Consider the following 24793-nt stretch of genomic DNA (forward strand, 5'->3'; position numbering starts at 1 on the left):
TCCTCATTTTCAAGTCACGGACCTAATATGGCACGACACATTGGTCACTTTCAGGCAAATTATTACTATTGTACGTAAAAGGGCTTATATTCTTAGTGAACAGATGTTTTACAGTTGTAAAGATAGGAGATACATATTCGTTACCACGCTGCGGAACAACGGCATAAAACGATTCAGTGTTTGGAGACTTGACTCTCGCCATAGCGTTCAAAGAACACCCATGCCTTTACAGAAAATTGACCTTATCTCAGTTCGATAGATTGAAAGTTCGAGGCGAAGTATTGTAAAAGGCCAGGAATCGATGGCTCTTCATACTAATAGCTAGCTGACTATCACATTCCCAACTATTGATTATGCAGTGATACTCACCGGTTTCTCTTTCTGTGCACGCTTGGTTGCATCTTATCCTAATGCGTTTTAAATTTCAATGATCACCCGTACAATAGCAGGCCTCTTCAGTTCCAAATGTCTCCTCGCCGCCTGTTATATTACATATTGTAGCATTGCATATCTGAAAACGAGTACTTTGGTCATGTTTGACGTTACTACAGTGATCTCCCCATGGGCGGTACGTCTTGCTACAAAGGTCTCTGAAAAACTCATTGGGGTTTTGTTTTGTCACGTGATCACAAGTCCTTACGGTACAGGTCAATCTGCAAGTATAACCTGTAAAGTTGCAATTCTGTAACCAACCCTTCCTGCCATATTCTATTGTGCAAGGTATTCCAAGGTGGTCTCGGCAGAAGCTGCGCGAAGAGTTTTATCCAGTAACTGGAAATGCTACCAAAACAAGGGAGTAAATGAGATATAAAGGAAAAAGTTTTTGAAAAAGAAACCATTATCAGAATTTTCTGAGCAGCATTACTTCTCGATAAAATTATGATACATTCTAATCAAGCACAGTTTGCACCTCTCCTAAAAAAAAAAAAAAAAAAAAAACAGTCTGGTAAATGTATCACTAAACATATAATACAGTATCGAGGAATCCCTTTCCTCTGGTGACTTTTTGGGAAGAGAGATATCTCACACCAGGTAATGGTGATCTTTCTGTTTCTCTGATTATGTTGCGTTTAAACGAGCACCTATAACGGCCCGGTTCAAACAATCTGAATATAAATAAATCATTACAGATAAAAGACAAATGGACTGAAAAATACAATACCATCCTGTATGCAAGAATTAATACCACATCTCATTACATTGCTCGTAGCGTTGAAGGACCATTTTGAAAACAACAGCTTGTTGGTTAATGATTTTGGGGTGAAATTTGGTTTGTAATGTTTGGTGACATGTGGTTTGGGGTTTCTGGTGTTCACAATGATGACTCGGTGACATTTGTTTGGTGGAGACGATAAAAAAAACGAGCAGATAACCTCTGATAAATACTCTTAGAGCCTGAGTTTTTTCCCCTGTACTCTATAATTAAGGGTGTGTTGAACATCTCTCTTGAGAGGGTTTGATTGGAAGAACTGAATATCTCAGTGATTGGCTTTTAGGTCAATTCAGGTAGATTCCTTCATTTTGAAAATCAATGCCATTAATTGCTGATCTCTATGCTCAAGTAGCCAGGTGACTTCTTACCTCGACCCTCAACCAAAAGGCAGACTCATGATTTGACAGAGAATCAAATAGCATATGACTGTTTGCAATCAAGCCCCTTTGGTCTTTTAACCCCTGTTGCTCCCAAGATTTTTAATTATACAACTAGATGCTAGTAGTTATACAAGAACTTGGTGTTGGATCGAGGTAAAAACTTGTCCCTGATACGTTTTAGTCTTCTTATTACCTGTTTGCTGGATGCTGTATGGATATTATTGTGAGAAGGAAGATGTTGATCACTTCTGAGAGTTAAAGGGTTAATACAAACTAAGCGAGGGTGATCCAATCCGAGCGTCAGTTAGGAGCGACTTTTTATCGATTCACGCCTCTGGGTCCAAAAATTGAAAAGGCTTAGTGTTTAAATGGTGCATCAAAGGTAGAAATATTTTTGGAGGAATCAATTTTGAATTCGTCTGAGACATCCATCTGATATGACAATAGTGATTCCCGGGGCATTAAATTCAAAACTAAAAGTACAGAAAGAGGACCCGTTCGATCCAGCTGAATTACATCAGCTTTATGGCTTATTAACCACGCAATCATGGGAGGTATAAATAAGAATAGCTTCTCCGCGTGGCGCAAAATTTAAATTAGACTTAAATAAACCATAATAGGTCACGAGGATAAGTTCTCTTAAGAGAATTCGTTTTCTCTTAGTTCTCCCAGTTCATGATTTCTTGGATTAGGCATTTATATCGTGGACATGATTGTTGATAATTTTACATCCACGTTGCACTCATGCAAATAGATGTGTAAGCTTGATCCTGATCCTGACTGTTAGAAGTTCTTTAATTTCTGTTATGATGACGCAAGTTTTCCTAACGTTTGCTTGCCAATGTTTCATTACTCCTAAGTACTTTTGCTGTGCTTTTTAGTTCAAATCTAAAATGAAGAGTAACTCTTTCTTACCCTTGGGCATCTCACAAATATAAGGCGTGTATTCAATGGAAGGCCATATTACACAAATTACGCTCTGTGTCGGATTTCCGGGTTATCCCTTCAATATACCAGCCATATCTTCACCACCTGGGTTCCATTTGCTCCATTTGCAAATGGTCAGCGGTACTCCACTTACCCAGGTCTAGCTTCCAGCCCTTTTTACCAAACCAATACGATAGAACAAAGCACGGCGCCTTTGGATGTTATCATTAATAAACTTCCATTCTTCTTCTGTTTCATTGGAAACCATGTCTCCTCCTTGGTTCTGACAGATGTCTCTGTTCCTATCCCATCTTTTTCCCCCATACGAAATAATGTACCAAGAGTTGTCAAAGAAGGTATTTGGGCATTCTACAATATGATGACTGATAATTATAATGATAATAAACTAAAAACGTTTCTAATCAAAATCAAGTATTAAAAATGACTAATTAAAATATGAGTGCTATTTTTCTATACGTGTCCTATTTTTTTCCATCATCGGAAATGTATGTTTGATAAGTGTCCCGTAATATAGCGCATCCACAAATTCTGATCTTCTATTTTGAAGTATTTCACTTCAAATCAGGTGGGACTATGATTGAATTCGCGTCATTTTTGTACTTGAGTTTATCAGCATTATAAGGTTCAAGGTTGGCTAAAGACCTAATCGAGGCCCCCTTCACCCCGCCCCTTCCGCCCACACCCTATACCTGACCTGGATAGGCTGAGAAAATCACAAAATTACTTAACATCATCTGCAACCGGTATTGCACACTTAGCAGATTATTTGTCGCTCACGCGAACACATTGGGAGAGGGTGAAAACATTTTGTTAGAAATATTTTTACTCCTTTTTAAAATTAATTTTGCAAGCGAAATCCTCATTAAACAGTGCAAGGTGACCATGCTTCATTGCGCAATGGGCTTTGTGGGTGAAGTATTTAGTTAGCTTTGGGCATTTCACAAATGAAGGCTCCTTGATCATTCTCAGAGACACCACTGAAGAGGCCCTCATTCTATGTATTTGTCGTTACCATTTGGTTCAGAATTTCGCCATTTATGCATCTGATTATTCAGTTGGGGTCCGCTCTCCCAAGTCCAAGTAACGTGTGTCTTTTTTAAACTAATGTGCCAGGCACCAGTCCTCCAAGTATTGCGATTTTGAATTTCTTGTCTAATGAAATGCCATTCTTCTTTAGTTTCGATGGAAACTAGGTAACCTCCCTAATATAGGCACGAACCTTTGTTTCCATTCCATTTTCCTCCTCATTTCGAAAATGAGTACCGGGACTTTTTGAAAGAGGAATCTTGGCATTCTTAAAAAAGATTGACAAACAGAAAAAATAAATGAATGAATAGATAAATGAATAAATAAAAATACCTACAATTAGATACATAGGTTATGCTAAGATAACAAAACTATCGATAACGGTGACGAAAACTCTTGATTATAGAAAAACGTTGACAGCAAACAATGAGCACATAAATTTTTATCTCACAGCAGGGAACATTAAAAGATAGGTTAAAGTTTTAAGAGTGGAATATAGGAAAATCAGGATAAGAGCGTTCTCATTCTTTAATTTTGTTATTTTTATTTTCAAGTTATTTTAGAGTCCAAATCCAATTGAAGTAACAGGCATTCGCCAACCAATTATTATTAACGTTAAAAATGATCTTAAGTTGAAAATAATTTCTTTGGAAATTTTCTTTTCGTTCCTTTGCTAATTAAGTATCAAGTACATAAATGTTAAATTTGAATTAACCTCTTACCTGTTTCTTGTATTATCAAATTAAGAATAACTGCTGAAAAGAAAATGAACATTTGCATTATTCCTTATCACGGGAAGATCATTTTTAACAAGGTAAATTTGTTTTTGTTTGTTTTTTTTTGAAGCAGGGAGATCTTGTTTGGATTTTGTTTTTGGATAACGAGTTAATCCAATCACTCCTTTCTAATCTCATTTTTAGGCCTGACTCTTAAGACTTATCTTTAAGTGACCCTCCCAAGTACGCTTCATAAGGAAATTGCGGTGATAAAAGCCGTATTAAAAAGGGCTGGTTTCGACGTAGTGGTTGAGCGCCACTGCCAATGCAACCCACCCGGTAAAGAAGACACATGCTTGGAGCAACGAACATAACTATTAGTGGCTCAATCTCTTTATTTTTCTGCAGTTCTTTCTTCCCGATCATTTTTAGTCTTAAAAGGATCGACCCGTCTCTTTTTATTTTAATTTAATTTTTTTTAACAGATATATCACTCAAAATACAATTATTAATGCATCATTTATCTTGAACTTTGCCACAATGCTTGCTTCTAAAAATACTAAAAATAAATCTTGAACACTACTAGTGATACAGTTGTAAATACGAGTGAATTTGGTGCCAACATAAAGATAACTAAAAGAAATGAAAAAGGGGAAAAATAAGAAGCAGATGAGATAATGAAACATAGAATCGAGTGTGATGAGTTTGAATACCTCTCAATGGAATAAGAATTGCTAATTAATACGGTCTTCATGTTTTCATGTGAACAAGTTTTACCCAAAAAAAAACGCGTACAGCGCCGATGAGTTAGACAATTGACACCTTTTAGGCTTAAGTAATTCATCACCAGTCCATTTGGGTTTATAACTTGAAACTATACACAAAAAAGTTCAATGTGGCAAAAAACTAAAATATTGAGACAACTGGCTTCGGAATCACGAAAGTAATGGGAAACATGACTGCCACTAGAAAGGTCTATTTGGTCGACCGAATTTCACCGGACTGCTTTTAGAGACTAAAGGCTGATAGTTTCTAAAGAAACTGCTTGGGGCTGCGTCGGTGGGGGTAACGAAATAATTTGAATATATCAACAAAGTTGAAATGATAAATTGGCCACCGTTACGATTATAAAAGCTGAAGTTTCGAGCGTAAGCCCTTCGTCGGAGCGAATAGGGGAACTGTGGGTTGTGTGTGCTTTTAAAGGGAGAAAAAGGAGCTACGTGATTGGTGGGAACATAGCAACGAGAAAAACACGAATAAACTAGTGGAATGAAAAGCGTTCGTTGATACCTGTGGGATTTAGCCTGCCGGTTTGAAAGATGAGCTTTTGTTCAAGAGTTTCCGGCTTTCCGTGCTACCTAAGCGTAAACAAAGACCGCAGATTGCCATGTGTTGCTTAGAATGGTTAGGTAAATCAAAATGTCTAGCGACTGGTTTCGATGTGCCCTTGTCATTCCTCTCCACGTCGCGAAGGTGTTCTTGGAATCGGTCACCAAGTCTTCTGCTTGTTTCGCCGATGTATATCTTTTTGCAATAAGTGCAAGTTATGCAGTAGATTACATTGGCGGAGGTGCACGTGAAGTGATCGGTGATCTTAATGGATCATTTGGGTCCCGATATTTTCTCAGGGTTATGAATGAAACACTTGATCAGCAGGGATTTGCTAAAGCAAAGGCATAGAAAAAACCAGGAAAGATTTATTACTCGACGTTTCGGGGTCATCATGACTCCATTATCAAGAGACTAGTTTAAAAACATGCGAATAAGGAAAGGTACAAGAATAGCATAAATTAGACTGAACGGCTTAAGCAAACACCTTGGCGCGGATGGAATCCGTTTGCACGTTCAGTGTTGGCTTACGCATGCGAATATACAACATTTCATTAACAAGGCAATCAAATTTGCCGTTACATTTCGTGATGACGTTGAAGCACAATAGTGAAATGCCTGAACGCTTGATCGAGCAATTCAACGTCATCACGAAATGTAACGGCAAATTTGATTGCCTTGTTAATGAAATGTTGTATATTCGCATGCGTAAGCCAACACTGAACGTGCAAACGGATTCCATCCGCGCCAAGGTGTTTGTTTAAGCCGTTCAGTCTAATTTATGCTATTCTTGTACCTTTCCTTATTTGCATGTTTTTAAACTAGTCTCTTGATAATGGAGTCATGATGACCCCGAAACGTCGAGTAATAAATCTTTCCTGGTTTTTTTTATGAATGAAAGGACACGTTTTGCATCGTGCACGAGCGCATTTAAAAGTGGCTGGTTGGTCATTAGTCTGAAAAGAACTTCTGACCCAAAAATTGTCTATGTTTTTGTTGCGTTTTAATGAAATGAGCGGAGGCTGCGAAAAGATAGTGCTTTTCTCTGGATCCTTTTGAAGTAATCTAAAGTTTTTAAGAATGATGGATTTACCTGAGTGGCTGTGAGGGTGAAACGTGAGAGTGAATGGAATGAGGTCTGAAACTTCCTTTTGTGACGTTTGTGGTGCTGAATGTCGATCAATAAGTTGGGCGTTGTGGTAACCCGCTTGAAGGACAGAATCAGGGTAGCCACGTTTATCGAAAAACTGGCACATTGACTCTGATTTCCACCACAAATCAGAGTCAATGTGCCAGTTTTTCGAACCGGCGGTCTAAAGCCCACAGATATCAACGAACGCTGTTAATTCCACTGATTTATTCGTGTTTTTCTCGTTGCAATGTTCCTACCAATCACGTAGCTCCTTTTTCTTCCTTTAAAAGCACACACAACCCACAGTTCCCCTATTTGCTCCCACGAAGGGCTAACGCCCGAAACGTCAGCTTTTATAATCGTAACGGTAGCCAATTTACCATTTCAACTTTGTTGATATATTCAGATTATTGCTTTTAGAGACTGACTGCGTCTTAAATGTCCAGGAACATATTCTACTGGGCGGTATGGGAGCTCATTGAAATTGGCCAGCTCTGAATTTTCTGTGGCTAATAACCTATAGACCACTTTCATAAATGGCTGTCGGATTAATATTCTTTTGTCTAAATTTAAATTAGCCCTTCTGGCCTCGCTTGAGATAATGTTTTCCTTTGAATTGTGTACTGGAGAACGAGGCCAGAAGGGCTAATTTAAATTTAGAAAAAAGAATATTAATACGGCAGCCATTTATGAGAGTGATCTATGACAGATGTTTTCTTAAAACCTAACAAAATTTTTTAACTCGACATATCAACATGCTACAAGCTGCTGAACTTACGGTATTTTTCAGGGAGTTTAAAGCAATCAAAACTGAGTAAACTGAATGGCTTGTTTCAACTTCTTTCTTTATATTTTTCTACAATATGTATCATTCAAAATACAGAGGAAGAGTTGCAATTTTTTTTATAGTAAAAACAGGTACAAAAATCAGAAAGTAAAGGAAGCCCAGGCATTGAAAATTTGCTACAAATGGCCTTGAGCCGTAATTTTCCACGCAAAGTAAATTTCAATCTAAACTATCCATTTCGTGATCAGAAGCCCTAATCAAGTTTACATTCAAAATATGAGCCAAATCGGTGAACATGCCTTTCCGCAAATTTATGATCTGCATTTTTACGGACTCAGGTCTCTATCTACTCGTAAGTGTCCCAGAAAGATTACTCAGAGAAATATAACTGGTACCTCTTGCACTATAAGTGTTTATAAAAATATGAAGGTATAATTTCCTAATGATGAGGACTGTTTTCGCACAATTGTGTGGACTCCTCAACTGTCGTTTACTTACGAAGCTGATAATCAACAACTGATAATGTAAATACTGACGATGTCGATGAAAAGTGGAAAGGAAATAAAGATAAGTATTTCATATTTGGAAGAAGGCTTGAGGTGTTTCTAATTAAAAGCAACCAGTATTGATTCTTTCTTGATTAAAATGGCGAGAGGAATGCCAAGTGTCAACCATCCATTTAGTTGTTCCAGATTTCTAATATCTTTAAACTCAAACGTCAGGCTTAAATTACCCCGTAATTTGCATTTTTGTCCTTGCGGAAGATGTTCACATCGACACTGATGGACCCTTAGGTTAATCAGGCATAAAGCCAAGGTCAGCAATGATGTGATACTCTGGTTTCCAGAAGAACTCTTCCAAAAAGAGATTGCCTTGTTTCATTCAAAGAAGCTACATGTACGAAATACATAACAAACTAATTATTTTCTTCCGCATGCTATGCGAAGGCCACATGTTTGCGTCGTGTTAGAGAGAACTCGGAAAAAAATCATTTTCTTACTAGATACATGCTTTGGATACTTACACTTAACACAAATTAATGCTTGAAAAAAATTAGTATTAATACTCACTCGAAAAAGTTATAATGAGCGGCGTTGTTGTCAATACTTAACAAGTCTTGGTCACCATTGTTCTTCTTTGTGCGTTTAATTTGTGTAGTATCTGGTCCGAGGAATAGGGCCTATTCTGCCAGTTTGTACATACTGCAGATCAGATAAAAGTTATGGTCGGAGAAACATTTTAGAGATAAATTTCTTGTAAAAACGGAGCCCCTTCCGATATTTATTATGCCAGAGCTGGCCACTTTCTACTAACATTATATGTGGAACAATTGATGGTCTTCGAAATTATTGACATCGCCTTGCACACCTGTTCAAAACTAAAGCAAAAAAAATATAGCAGGTTTGAAGAAAGATACTGTTTCATTTGAATTTTCATAACCCTTTCAATTGACTACCATAGGATGCACAACAAAAAGTATGAAAAAATAATTTTTCGTTGTCTAACTTCAGGTTAGGGACAAAGGGAATGACTCATAACAATTATATTTTTAACTAGGGGCTATGGGTCGGGTCGCTCTAGAGCGAATTCAAATAATCTCCTATCTTTGTCAAACCGAAGGTTGGCCAAATTTTCGCACTCTCCAAATTGTGGCGGCGGTCGCATAAAACTAAAATCCTTTGACCAAAACTTTACTGAGTGCTTCATACCTCAACACAAACCTATCTCACTCTAAAAAAATATATCACTCTGAAAAGAATTAGAAAAAATTTGCTCCAATCGTTACTTAGGAGCGGATCCTTTTTGTCTAGCTGATCTTAGCTTGGTGTTTTGGTCAACGCTTTCACTACTTGTGCTGGCTTTAACACTTGCAACGGAAGGAAAGTTTCTCGTTCAGGCGTTTCCTTTTTTCTCTAAATTGCTGCCAGTATAACCAGACCTGGGGTACGAGTTATCGACATTTGAATAAAAGCGGCGTTCTATTATTCGTTTCCCTCGAAAGCAAAAGGGTCAGGTAGACGACGGAAATTCTGCTGTCGCACGCCAAACTAGACAAGCGGACTAAAATATTCTTTTTCTAACATATCAAACTCACGGGGTACAAATAGTCTCTTACTGAATTTCGTGACCACGCCCACTTCATCGGCCCACTCAAATCGAGTGCGATTTTTGGATGTTATATCATCTTGCCGACTCTCTGTATAGAAAGTGAGTGATGTACCACCGAAATATTGAACTATAATATCATGGCTTTCCATTTTGTGTATATTCGTACTACAAAGTAAAGTTTTTCCCTCGTCATTTCCACCTTTTCCCGAGCGAGTCCGTCAAAATTAAGAAGGCGTTCGTGGTCAAAACAAGACCGAGCAAGGAGTCTTGGGCGATTTCTCTCTTACTCAAGCGCAAATTGAAAATGTACCGCCAAAATCAAAGAGAGGAACAAATTTACTTTGTTTTGATATGTAAATTGTCGAACAAGGAGCAGTTTGAACCTCGTCAAATGGCTAGTCAAAACAGCCACACCTTCCTCCTTTTGCTCTTTTCCTGTTTTATAAGCGTCAAAGCAGTGGGAGAAGAATCGGGTAACTCGGAAAGCGCTTCACCATCGTTTACTTACGAGATAAACAAGTAAGATTTGTAAAGTTATTTTCCGAAAGAGTCGGAATAAATACATTTTTTTCAGGTTAGATTGCTGTTTTTGCCCTAAACGTCGTCCAATAAATTTTTCTTGCAGCCTACTAATCTATATAATTTGGAAGGAAAATATTCAGATGCTTCACCGTCCCCGAAGGGGGTTCTGTCCTGGTGTACCGGTTCACAAGGGAATTACCATTGTTCTTTCTTTGTTTAGGAGTTATCGGTTAGCTATTGTGTATTGTTTGGTCTTTTGTATTGGCTCTTGTGAACCGGTACACGAGGACAGAACCCTGAAGGGTCTTCACACATCGAAGCGTGTACTGTAGCCAATGTAGTGAGTTTTCAGTCTCTTGTTGGGTTTGTCAACCTCCGTGACTTCAATATAACACTATTTTGTATCTTTTGTCTGTGAAATCACCTTTTTAACAGGGGTGTATGCTGAGTATTCGTTGCAGAATCGCTTTGGTTCTCTTATCTCTCTCTTTTGCTTGTCCACCATTTTGAAAATTTGCTCAGGAGGGCATCTGGGTTAGCGCCCGCGCCAGGCTGCAACCGACAAAAACAAATGTCCATCGCAGTGGAGAAACAGTTTGATATGGAAATCTTATCCAGACATGCCTTGAACATCATGACAAGTAAATGATTAAAAAAGACATGGATGTTTGTTTTACCAAAATTTAAAGGCCTCTGAGGAGGGACATCGAGTTCTTTGAAGACTGCCTGCAAAAATCGGGTGATTTGCAAATGTTGGCAAGTTATTCAAATTGGGGGTCGCAGTTACTTTCAACCTCGTTCCCAGGGCTTTTCCCTTTTTGAATATTGGTGGGCGCCAAAATTCAAAAAGGGAAAAGCCCTGGGTTTGACTTAATTTATGCTTTTTGTTGGCAGATTTTTCCCTGAAACAAACAAACAAAAGCTCGAGTGCGATCCGGGCCTATCTGCACTGGCGAAAAAAAAGTTTATTCAGACAAGTTTTATGTCATCACCAGCACTTTACGACTACGGATGGTTTGTCACGACTTGACAGGTTTTGGCCGAAACGGGCAAATTTGCAAACGCACCACCAATAAAATTTTTTTCGGGTAAAACCTTGGCAAAATCTACTAAATAAACAAAACCGTTAGAAATGTGTTGCTCATTTGTCGTAAACGCTACCGCCAGTGTGGTTATTGAGCTAAGTTCAGCTTACCGAAAGATTGCATTCATCGTCTTTCGTTGCGAAACACGCGGATTGTTCTGTTTCAAACAACTTTTCAGCTGTATGAAGTTGTAAAATCCGCGTGTATTTAAATACTCATATTTGGTTTTAGCCACAGTTGTTGCCATATCATCATAAAATTCTATATACACTACCTTATGTTGGTACGTCTAATTTTAATAGCTTCTCTATATGGCTGCTCTGTTGCGGTAATTAATTGATAAGAGCTGGAAAGATTCCTGTTAATAGTGCAGTAGTTCATATGAATTATATTCCAGGTATCTCGAACACAGATACACTTCTTGTAGTTATATTGATCTGTAAATTTTATCTATTGGACTTGTAATAAAGCTATCCAATAAATACGACTACTTTCTAAAATCCTGCTATAGTCATTTTGCAGTTTGTTTGATGGCTCGGGTGTTTTTAGAGCATCAGTGAAGTTAGGAGGAAATCGCTCTACCGGCCATCTATCAGGACTGCAAAGTTCGTACTCTGAAAACGTGGCTCAGTTACGAGAACAGCGTTAGCTTTACAAATACTTCTATCTTTGAAAACGTGCGGCAACTCGCTAAGCGGATAAATTACTTTACTCTATCTATTGATGTTCACTTGTATATTGCATAAATCCAGAGGGCAAGAATCCGGAATATGATGAAAGGATATGTATTAAAAGATTATCGAGGAATCAATTTTAAAATTTGTCACTTTCTACAAGCGAAATGTTACATTTCATGCCGACTTCTTACTATAGGTCATCGTGACCTTATTTTTCTACAATATATCAACTACATATACTTTATAAATAAACTTGCTGAAAATTTTATGTTGGTAATTCAGCGCAGGCAGGATTGCAGGGCTGAACATTAATTACTCTCACATTTGCTACGTCATTTTTACGAACTTGGGATAATTTCTTGTCAGGTTTGATGCCTTTTTTCGCTGGGAAAATGATGTTAAGCCTCTTTTTGAACCGTTCCTTTATCTAGGAAAGAAAGAAAGAAATATAGATCACTTTCATTTCCTTACTGTTTTTCGGTTTCATCATTCTAATGGTGGACAGTGAATGAAGCCAGTCAGGCTACTTTCGTAGTACCGAGGCGCTGAGTTTAAGTCAGAAAAGCCAAGCAAGGGTAAAATAGAAACATGATGATCACAATAATAATAGTAACAACAATAATAATAGTGATAACAATAGTAAAATAATAATATTAGTAATGATGGAAATACTACGAATAATTATAATGATAATAGTTAGCGAAAATAATTTCTTTTAACCATTATAATAATTTCGTTTCACCATGATATCTCTATCAAACTTTAAAAATATATTCATAAATTACAGAACATTTTAAAGTAAGAATTAACATAAATGATACTATTACTGTGGCAAAGAAACATTTCCCAAATACATTCCTTGTGGCTCACATGCGATCAGTAACTGATAATAATCATGATTAATCTGCTAAGACCTAATTGAATGTTCTTACCTGGGTGTTTCGCACACAGTGCAAAAGAAATACCAGGAATCCCTATAAAATAAAATGAGCAAACGTGAGTGATTATTGTAATTGTTAACTTTGAAATTTTCCTCGGCTTCTTCTTTGCTGATATATCACTTCCCACGCGAAATTGAAAATAGAAACGGTTTTGTTTACCTGGGTTGAGCTAAATACTGTATGTATATAGGCGCAGGTTTTGTCTTCCGATGAAAAAAGACCAAACAGCCACATGATGCCCAGTAAGGGGGTCATCACCACGCATGTCTTGATGCAAATTCTGCAAAGAAAAGATTAAAACAATTCGAAAACAAGGAATATTTTAGAAAATTGGTGAGTAAAAATAAAACTAGCAATGCATGAAAACATACATACCAGTTGTAGTTTAATGGCTGAAAGTTTCTAAAGAAACTGTGGTGCTGCGTCAGTGGCGGTAACAAGGTAAATATAATTTGGTTATATCAATTAAGTTGAAATTGTAAATTGGCCACTGTAACGACTAAAAAAGCTGACGTTTCGAGCATTAGCCCTTCGTCAGAGCGAATGGAGGAATTGTGGGTTGTATATGGGTTTATATGCAGAAAGCAGAGCTACGCCATTGGTGGGAACACGGCGATGAGAAAAACACGAATAATCTAGTGGAATGAAAAGCGTTCGTTGATACCCGTGGGCTTAAGAGTGCTGGTTTGATAAGTAAAATTTTGTTCAAGACTTTTGCGGCTTTCCGTGTTGTGCATCCATCTCGTGTTAAGAACTCCATTCCCTTTTCTCAATTTCTAAGACTTCGTCGTTCATTTAGTGATAACTCTGATTTTTCCCACAAATCAGAGTCAATGTGCCAGTTTTTCGAAAAACGTGGTCACCCTGTTTGTGTCGTTCAAGCGGGTCACCACTGCGCCCCATTTATTGATCGACAGTCAGCACTACAAACGTCACAGAAGGAAAATTCCGACCGCATTCCATTCACTCTCACGTTTCACCCTCATAACCACTCAGTTAAATGCATTATTCTTAAAAACTTTGAATTACTTCAAGACGATCCAGAAACCGGCACCATCTTTTCGCAACCTCCACCTATTTCATACAAACGCGACAAAAACAGAGGCAATTTTTCTTAGTCAGAAGTTCATTCCAAAATAATGACCAAACCAGCATTTTTAAATGCGCTCGCGCACGATGCAAAACTGGTCCTTTCATTCACAACGCTGAGAAAATATCGGGACCCAAGCGATCCATTAAGATCACCGATCACTTCACGTGCACCTCCTCCAACGTAATCCATTGCATAACTTGCACTTATGGCAAAAAGTTATACATCGACGAAACAGGAAGACGACTAGGTAACCGATTCCGAGAACACCGCGACGTAGAAAGGAATGACAAGGACGCATCAAAACCATTCGCTAGACATCTTAAGTTACCTAATCATTCTAAACAACATATGGCAATCTGCGGTCTTTCCTTACATTTATACAACACGGAAAGCCGTAAAACTCTTAAAGAGAAGTTTTTCTTTGAAATCGGCCCTCTTAACTGCACAGGTATCAACGAACGCTCTAGTTGTCATTCCTCTAATTTATTCCTGTTTTTCTCGTCGCCATGTTTCCACCAATGGCGTAGCTCCGCTTTCTGTCTATAAACCCACATACAACCCAATTGTAGTTTGTTTGTTTGTTTGTTTGATTTTTGGTGTACCTTATGGGAAGGGATTATAGTCTCTTGCTTATAGTCATTCTGTCTCTTACCGTATCTGATGATTTTCCTCGGGTGATTGCATTCTGATGATTTCTCTGATAACTCTTGCCAGAACCAACACATTGGCCTTGATAAAGGATACGAAGTACATCTCATTAGTAGGTGGAACACGATCATATCCTAAGGCTCCCTCAGTATATATACAATTTGCAGGAATGTAAATACTTTTCATATCAATAATCTGGAAGATAAAGCACGAACGAGCTAGTTTTTTTTTTCTTTTTTAAGCTTAAAAACTACTACAGAACACGACTAATGTCGATATCGACGCTTTGTTTTTTTAATTTTGCGCGTACTTCATTGTCAGGTCCAGGAAACTTTTTAACAATATGAAATGCCCACCGGCAATAAAGCTGACTGGTCAGTTTCAGCGTGTTATTGTTGTTGTTGTTGCTATGGTTTTTTTTTTTTTTAATGAATTTTGTTTCTTTTTTTTTCAAGTTCTAAGACAGAAAGATCATATGCATAACCTGCAGCTGGTCACCCTTAATAGAGCATTATCGAATATACAGGTACAGTGAACCCTAACCTGGTACCCACAAAAGTTTTACAAAAGTATTTTAAAAACTTAATTAACTCTTCCCGTATTAGTTACTATACTACTTACGACTTCCACAATCACTAACAAGGCAGCAAAAATCCAAATCAAATGGTTAGCTTGGGACAACCAACAGCTTAGTTAGAGAAAAAAAAGAATAGCATTAATCGCAAAGCAACAGTCCTCGTTTCGCTTTGTTAACCTTCCGAATGAACTATCGTTCAGATAATTTGAAATAAAGTTTTTTTTTAAAAATACAGCACTTACTATTTCTCGCCGACAAAGCTATGAATACCGTCTATCGCTGAGGCAATTGTTAGGGAGATACTGACCATTATGGCTGGAAGACCTGCAGCAAATAAAAGTTAGGTAACAAAATCAAATACCCTATTTACATTTGAAAGAAAAAAAAAACAACAACCAAAAAAAAACAATATGAATGTTAATAGCGTGTAACTCACCCCATGAAAAAATGTGATAGATAGCCATTCTACCTTCGATATTGTAGACTTTTACAACGAACATGTAGAGAAAAATTCCCTCCACAAGCATCCAACAGAAAGCTGACATAAAGAAGTACTGTATCAAGGAAGCCACTGCAACGCAGACACCCTATGGATTGAGTAGCGCCTAGATGTTCAGTTACTGTAAAATTTTAGATGAGAGTGGGCGAAAATTGTAAAGAACAACGATCAGATAAGATATAATGATGGAAATTGTTCAGTGCAGCATAACTGCATTAGTGTTTGCCTTATGAGGCAGTCTTTCGCAGGGAGGGTTTTACTCGGTATTTAAACGATTTTTTTTTTTACCTCGTTACCCGTAGCATTAATACCAGCCAGAAAAACTATCTGACCAGTTCCCAAAGAGGCAGCGAGACTCAACCTTACTTGGGACAGCGGTTGACGCACATCGCTGTAGATAGAAGAGAAAGCAGAAAAGCAACCGCTACATGTAATACGCTTCTGCACAGGAAAGGCAATGAAATGGTCTATTGTTTTTTGGGAGAATTGCGTAATAAGCTAAGAATGTGATTACTGAAACGAATTTTCCTACGTGAAAAGAGCATAGGAGATTATTGTCAGAATTATTCCGACTATCGACAGGGTCAATCCAATGTAGGTAAGAGTTGTCAGAGTCTTCTCATCTGTTTTTGTGATAGGTGACATGCCCTACAAATAGACAAAAACTCATCAAAATTATACATTAGTAGATTACGATGTGTCTGAAAGTCAATACTTGGTTAATTGCTTATTGAAAGTGTTTTTCATCCTGTGAACGGCATTAAAATATAATAAATTTGCAGTTATTTTCGATTATTCAAAATAGGAGCTTCCGGTTTTACTCCTTCTTGCGACGATCTAAGCAAATTTTATGAGAGTACCATCGCCGTAATCATCTTCCTAGAAACAGGTTCGACACGATGTCTCCACATTAAGAATCCAAGAAAAGGTTGCGAACTACAGTGATTAAAGAGAACAGCAAATTATTATCATGTCGACTCTTAATTTTGATCTTGATAGCGACGTTTGAACCCAAGACTACTGTTTGTCTAGAAATGATGAAATGGATTAGCAACCTTTGGTAAAATGTTTAAAAACAGACCAAAATTACCCCTCCCACAGTGTCACCAAAGTCAAACAAAACTGCAAAATGGGTCAAATGATTGCAGCTGCACACAGTTTCTTGTAGGCTCCTTTCGGATACTACTTCATGGCAGCCCTTGTTTGACCACCCGTTGGAACTAGAAAAAAAAAAGCACAATGACGTTATGCGTGAAGCCATGAGAAGACACCTAACCCAAATTGGTTGACTTGGTGTACCTTTTTCTTCAACTATTGCGTGAAAGTTCTGTCTAGCTCTTAAAGGTGCTAATAAATGACGGAATGAATGTAAACTGCATCAACATAAAAAAAAAAAAAACTGTTGTCCCTCTCTTCTCCATGGTAAATTGAATCGTACATTGCATTTCGCTATATTTTTTACCTACTTATAGCCCTCTAGTGCACTCTACGAGCTCGAATTTATAAGGATATTTCTTTACCAGTTTTGGTTAACGAGAAACTTTTTATCACCTACAATTGCAACGATCGTGTCCTAAAAGTTTAATGACCGGAATAGGATTTCAATTACTTGGGACTTATACTCTGTATGGAAGGACAAAAGATATTCTAATGAAAGATTTGCTTCAAGAATGGAGAGGCGAGGGTCACGTCTAATTATAAATAACGATGAAAACATGGAGGAAACGTTTTAAAGAAAAGTATCAATTCTTACGTTTCCTCCTGAAATCCTTCCCAAAAGACACAAATCCTGTTGGGATTGTTGATCTAAAAGATTGACGACATGTCTTTATTGTTTTCAGTCAAAACAATCATTAACAGTAAAAATGGGATAAATGATAGCACATATTATTTTAGGTGTTTCATACCAACTATCAACTCATTCGATTTATTTTCTGAATGTTTGACCATTTTTATTTACCTCTTGGTTTGTAAACTTCAAGAGAACATTCCTTTTTAACTGTCCTGGCTTGGGATCCATGGCACTTGCAATTATTAGACTGCTAAGAGTTGTACAACGACAGAGATAAAGAGACTGGCAATTAGCCAAGAGAAATTAAAATGATCGAGAAACCGAGTCATTTCGGTCAAGAATTAGTGCTTACTGATCGTGAGTTTCAAATAACAGGCAAGTTCACCCAGAAGGTCCATTTCTTAATAAGTTCTCCGAGGTATACAATGAAAAGTCCGTATCAGCGTACAGTGATAATATTATCGCAAACGTACTCTATACTTTACCTTCTATTAGCGTTTGTAGTGTTAGTAGAGTAACGTGTTCTGAGTAGCTCGTGCAGATCTTTGTATACTATTCCAACCACTACTGAGCCTAAATTTATAAAATAAATGATATACGAATTGAACTGCAACTCAAGTGTAAAATTCAGATTCCGCACGCTAATGCTAGGAGAACACTCTTAGTATCTAATGCACTGACGCGATGAAATAGAGGTAATTATCTATTCTTCGTAAAACACAGCCCTTTATCATAGACAATTTTTAGGAAAAAGTTTTTAGGCGAGCTGGCAGCTGCGGCCTTTTAGGGCTGGTATCCCATTTATCATCACTGTTGACGGGTTTTTTTTTTCTTGTTTTGTTTCTTGTTTGTCCTGTTTAGATTTTGTTTTGTTTTGTTTTCTTCTTGACTTTGGTAAAAAAAAAAAAAAAGATGTATATCATATCATGTATATCATGCTGTACCGCCGACTCCCTCCTTATAATCCAGTAGCTGTGCATTGTAGGCCACTGATTTTTTTCAGTGTTGCTATTACTTATGGTTTGGAATGCTCAGTGTATTGTCATTAGGGTCATTTAGTGTCTCGTCTCAGTTCTTGTAAGCTGTAATTTGCCCACCGTTTCTTTCAAAGTTGGTGGATGGTATGTCGACAGCTCCACTTCTTGACTCACTGATATGAAATCCAACTGAATCATGCTTAAAACCTTTCCGGATTCGAAGAACTAGTAAGATAAAAAACGTATCATGGTGATTGCCTAAATCAGTAAAGTCATATTCCTGCTAGAAAAAGTTAGATACAGAGCATATTTAGAAAACTTTTTAATCCACCTTAGAGTAGTACTTGGACCTTTGAGTTTGCCCTGTTGCACATGTTGTGTGATTGGATTATCTTTTCATATTTAAGCACTAAATAGTTGATAAAACTGCTCTTGATACAAAAAAAAAAAAAAAAAAACCAAATATGGAATGAGCTAAATGGATTTGAGAAGAAGGATTTTCATGTTCATAGTGGTATGCTCGGAAGAAGGTGGCCTAGTACTTAGCGCGCTAGTCTGCAGTTTGTGCACTTTAACTATCACTTATTCTTAGACATACAATCAGACTACACGATCGACTCTGACTCCTGACCGAAAATTGTTTATCAAAGATGCACAAAAATGCTGCACAACTCCGAAGAAGCCCTTTAAGATTAGCATATGGAGGAGCTGGGATGGCGCAGTGGTGAGAGCACTCCCACCACTCTGGCCCGGGCTCGATTCCCGGACCTGGCGTCACATGTGGGTTGAGTTTGTTGTTGGTTCCCGTCCTTGCTCCGAGGTTTTTTCTCTGGGTTCTCCGGTTTTCTTCCCTCCGCAGAAACCAACATTCCAAATTCCAATTTGATCCGGAAGCAGTGGACAAGAAGAGCCACCCAGTGGAATGTCCGTGGAAAAATTATCATTTATTATTTTTATTCTTTTGCTAATTATTTATTACTTATTTGATATGGAGACTTTTTTCTGATGTAAAATGCCATAATTTTTCAAATAATCACATTTTAATCGCAAACTTTAAAATCGCCTTACCTCGGATTTTGTCGTATGTCTTCGTTATAAAAGGAATTGATTCGTTGAGATGGTACCAGCCATAAGTTATAACAAAGCTCTGGAAGGCATCCACAGTTGTGTAGACTGACATCTTTCGTGTCCTTTCTGTTATCAAGTTATTTTGAACTTCGAGAAAACATATTTGTTGGTACTTAGCCAGGGTGCTTTCCAGTAAATCGACGACATACTGGAACAGAGACAAAGAAAGCTATGCTTTTACAAATATGTTATTACAGACCTTTCTCGTGGTAAAAACTGCGTTCAAGCCATTAATATGCACAAATGGTTTGATAGAATAATATTTAAATGTAATCGAGAAAAATCGAGAAACAAAAAATGTGTTAAACCGTATATTTGTTAACAGTTGACAAATGACAGGAAGTGCAGAGAGTTTATTTTAAGGTTTAAATAAATGTGAACCGTAATAAAAGCTTCCACTATGGGGAAAAGCTTAGCATACCTGCAATGAATCTATTTCTTTGGCATTCCTTATGTTTAATGCTTCTGTAAAATTCTTCGCCTGGAGAAATAGAGATAAAGTTCAGTTGATGTTTAACTTATTTCTTCCCCAGTTTGTTTGTTTCAATTTTTCAGATAATCTTTAATCGAAACTAGAAATAATGTTATGTTCAGGAGCTATTCCGCGAAAATAAAGCGTGAAAGAGCGAGAAAGAATGTTCGATGATCTACAGAGCAATGATTAGATTCTGAAAATACTGGTTGAGTTTGAAACTTATAAAGACTGTAATCGCATCGTGCTTCAAAGTGAGTGGAAGTTTAAAGACTATAAGTGATGGGTTTAAGAACGATATGATGAGATTAAGGAAGCCATACCAATTCCTCTGTAAAAGAAGTTATGTAGTCCGATCTTCGTGGCGGTAACACACTTGTCGTCGGTGAAAGACCTGCGTTAAGGATAACGTAGATTACGTTAGACTTAATTGGTATCCATCTGCCTTAGTTGCACGATGGAAAGTTTCTATTTTTTATTTTATTTTATTTTTTTTTTGTTTCTTTCATCTAAGGTATTGCAAGGCAAGAATTTTGAAGTCAGTCGCCAAAGTCAGTGAAAACGAATTCTGCTCCTCGCTATGGACTCATTCGTGAATTAATCAATTACCCGTTTAGTAACGCATTCAGCGGTATGCGACAGAAGAAGGATTTCTATTTTCTACCTCTGCCCTCGGTAATCCGCCATCTTTTATTTGTGTGCTAAAGTTTGGGGGCCTTCAGTGTCATCCGAGAATCGCAATTCGACTGCAAGTTTCGAGGGTCTTGAGTATGTGATCTGTAAGGTCACCAACTATAAAACTGTAAATTGTTAAACTTAGAAGTTTGATACAATGTTCCATTCTTTGTAGAGCAAGTGTTGTCTGCCAAACCATTGCTTAACCAAGAACAGGAAAGATCTTAACCACTTACCATAAGACTGAATCGAGGTAGCTTCGATCGATGAAACTTGAAACTCGCTTGGATGAACTATGCTGGCAGTTTTCGTTGGTGCAACGGGAACAGTTGAAGATTCGCCAATTGCCATAGAACTTGTAATTTGGTTACAATAACGTCCGCTGCAGACAAGTTCACATTCTTTACCTGTGTTGCATATTTGGTTACAATAATTTCCGCTGCAGACCATTTTACATTTTTTACCAGAGCTGCAACGCTGGTTGCAAACTTGTCCGCTACATTTCATATCACAAATTTCGGAGTTGCAGTATTGCGTACAGTTAAGTCCGTCACATTCCAGAGTGCAAACATAATTGCCAGGGTTGCAATTCAGAGTACAGCCATCGCCACTGCATGACTTCATGCATTTCTTCCATCCGTTATGTGGGCAATAGTACTGATTGATTTTTCCAGCAGCTGAGGACACCATGGAAACCTTAACAAAGCATATTGCTAAGAAATAAAACATAAACAAGTTTTTTGTGTAATATTTCTACTACCATTGCGAAGTGCGATATACCTTGATATAAAGATATTCAAAAGCTAATCTCGGAAACAGCTGTTTCGGTTGAGTTTTCTTATATTTCCCTCTTGCATTAGTGTCACTATTTTCAACATGTACTCTTAATCTTTCGAAAGAAGATAATGTACAATGAACCAAATTCATTTTTGTTCACTTTTTGCCTTTGGGATAGGACAAGGGGAAGAGAGCTGAATTTCAATATAATTATTGTATGGAAATACTAAAACGTACCTTGGCAGCAACACGTCAGGAGCGACTTGGCAAATACAAGAATGAACAAAAAGAAGTTGATAATTGCCCATAGATCCTATCCATAGCACAGTGGTGGTCAATTTAAGGAAATTAATTTTTTTCCGAAATAATTCTCCGCGGCTTCAATCAACTTAATCCGGCTTTTACAGTCACTGCATAACGTAATTGTGTTATTCACAATTACGTTATGCACTAGTCATTATAGAGCTTTGTCCACTATCACAATTACGTAATTCATTAGTCATTATAGAGCTTTGTCCATTATCACCCATGTCCCTGAATATAATTACTGCCGGTGAGTACTTGATGGCCCGGTTTCCTGAGAAATAATAGTTTCGGCTTTTATTCTGTTTACTTTTTAGCGACGGTCAGGCTTTTAAGGTACAGCAATTTTTCTCCATTTGGAAGTGGCTGATATGTAAATTATTGACAACAGGTGTTTTATGTCGCAATTACACCACGATGTCAACTGACGTCGAAACGAACATACTTGTTAATGAAGAGGAGATAATGAATCATTTCAGATGTTTCTTTAGAACTACTTCTTGACTGCCGGAGTAACTCTCTGTAATCTATTGAAGGCTATCCACCAACTTTTAAACCTCTCCTTGAACGGACGTCTTGAGTATAACATGCTCTGAGTGCCAACGAAATCAGAGCCGCAGGATATTTGCCGAACGTGAACGCGAGCACTCGTTTCGCAATTACTCGCTTGAAAGGATCAAAATTAAGAAATAAAACGCATATGTAAAGACTAGTAATTGGAACCCAACCAGTGCTTAGGAGCCTGGAGGACGCTTCTTTTATTAGGATTCTTTTCTGAAATTGCTAAAATTACTACTTGCCTTCGTAGATCACAGCTGTAATTGATTGAGGTCAAGAGACCCTCATGACGGTACCAAAACAAGTCCAGAGGTACAACAAACTCACAATCGTTATTCTATTAGTTTTTCTATTCAAAACTGACAATCTAATAACTTAAGTTGAATCTTTCCCACCATTACCCACTTGCTCTTGACAACCTTTCAAAGTTTCAAAGTAATAAGTCAGAGAAAGATGATGGAACTTATTATTCAAAACGAGACTAAATTGAAACCAAAGTGAGATTCTGGAAAATTTGCAAATTGAAAAAAATGAATAATTAAAATAAAAAAAATAACAAAGGTTCTGAAAAAGTCAAGGCGGGCTCGCGCCGGTAGACCTCAACATCAGAAACCCACCAATAAGTTTAAAGGCTATTTGGACCAGGTATGGAACGCCGTTTTCCACAATAAAAAGGAATGATTGCTACGATAAATAACTGATGGTATAGAATTATTTAGTTATTATTTTAGCTCTCTAAAACTAACTGAGTCGTGTTTAACAGTAGGTACAGTTTGCAAAATAAAGGCCTAAACTTAACTCCCTTTTTTTTTCGTATAGTTTTGTTTTTTGTTTTTTATTTATTTATTTATTTTTTTTTATTTCCATAAATGAAATACATTACTTAGTTTAAATGACGAATTTCGTTTTTAAGCGGGTGAGATCATACATGTGCGTGTATTTCCCGGTTGAAGTTTTGTCACACTAGCCTCAGAAGGTTAGTAACTAGGCTAATGTGTTCCTGCCTATTACTTCTGGAAGGTGCTACGTCAAACGTCAATACGACACAGCAATGATGATTGAAAAGGAACACTTCAGTTTTAAAATCGCATAATCATGTCACTGAGGCAAACTATTTTGAATCATTTTGCTTCTTATCGAGACCGAACAATTCCAAGGCAAAACAAGGGTATACTTTTTATTTAGTTATTTATATTTCTTGCTGTGTTAATATCTTCGTTATCCTTTTACAACAAACTCAAGGGTAGAGGTTTACCGAGTTTGCTCTGTTTTGTAATGAGAGAACCTCATAAAAGCCATCGATAAAATTTTATTCTCCGCTTGATTTTGCCAGGTTAGAGAATGTTCCAATGCCAAAATATCTCTGTCCAACCATTTGCTACTAAAAAAATCCAGCCTAAAACATCCCATCACAATTTGCATGTTTGCGCGCAAGCTTTACATTTTCATGTAAGACCTATGAGTGAAATTAGGTTTAATGCCTGTAGCATAATGATATTCGGTTAACTGGCTCGCTTAAATACATCCCCTATATATTGGCTTGGCTTCCTAAAGAATCCCTGTATGGGTAAGCTGTCACCAAGGATAAACTAATTTAAAACCATTCTAAGTTCTAGCGGTCTTTGTTTTTACCCTATTTTGTTCGAAGACTAGTCGCTGGACAGCCATATATAAGCTAGGCTTTTCGGAGTACTCCTAGATCACATGCTAAATGAATTGAACCTTTTAAAGATCACTTTAGTACTCACTCAACAGAGGTATTGATAACAGGAGTATTCCCCACAACTGGCAACATCTCGTCGTTATCATTTCTTTCCGTTATGTAAGTTGAGTTCCTGTTAGCTGAACCAAACGCAACCTTCTGGCAACTATTCAGCAGCTGAAGACTGGGTCAAACATTTTTTGTCGGTATAATGCAAGGCTTATGAGAATTTTATTTTCAGGAGTATTTAAAGGCCAGTCGCCTGGTGTTGTTTTGAGCCAGAAGTAGTGGTTTACCCAGTTTTGGCATATGATGCGGGAAGTTGACTGTCATGCCTGAATTAGTAACCTCGGGTTTTTCTGCCGATAATTAGTCAAAGTAAGCCTCTTCATTAAAGTAAAAAATTACAGCAGGTATGACATTAACATATTTAGCAAATGTTTCACTCGAATTGTAAAGCTATTTCAATAGTGTGGCATGGAAAACAGTACATTTTTTTTTAATAATATAGCCTCCGGCAAAATATATTAACTGATTGTCGGAAGGTTATATTCCGTTTCTATGTTACTATAAATTACTGACTGTTAACACTCTTTGTTTATCTAGCTCGTCGACTCAAATTAAGGTTTTTTTTCGGAGCGCCGGCATCACAAGAGTTTTTTTAAAACAATTATGTCTCCACTTGAAATAATTCTCTAGAAAATAAGTATTTTCCTTTTTTTCGCTT

General features: G+C 37.4%; 1 protein-coding gene across 1 annotated transcript; it reads right to left on the minus strand.

Annotated features, from left to right (window-relative positions):
- Positions 1–11188: 11188 nt before the first annotated feature.
- On the minus strand, positions 11189–24462 carry LOC111340725 (adhesion G protein-coupled receptor D1). Its single transcript, XM_088751036.1, has 19 exons — positions 24113–24462; positions 20963–21439; positions 20375–20445; positions 20001–20060; positions 19520–19727; positions 18572–18676; positions 17960–18047; positions 17643–17724; positions 17436–17488; positions 16782–16902; positions 16215–16330; positions 15971–16073; positions 15620–15770; positions 15426–15507; positions 15228–15294; positions 14611–14687; positions 13025–13145; positions 12857–12898; positions 11189–12351 (listed from the first exon to the last, which is right to left on the minus strand). Exons 1-19 carry the CDS (start codon positions 24171–24173, stop codon positions 12190–12192), a joined length of 2247 nt encoding a protein of 748 aa, XP_088607162.1. The 5' UTR covers positions 24174–24462; the 3' UTR covers positions 11189–12189.
- Between the last annotated feature and the right edge of the window lie 331 nt (positions 24463–24793).

The sequence above is a fragment of the Stylophora pistillata genome, chromosome 2 (assembly GCF_964205215.1).
Source record: "Stylophora pistillata chromosome 2, jaStyPist1.2, whole genome shotgun sequence".
NCBI lineage: Eukaryota > Metazoa > Cnidaria > Anthozoa > Scleractinia > Pocilloporidae > Stylophora > Stylophora pistillata.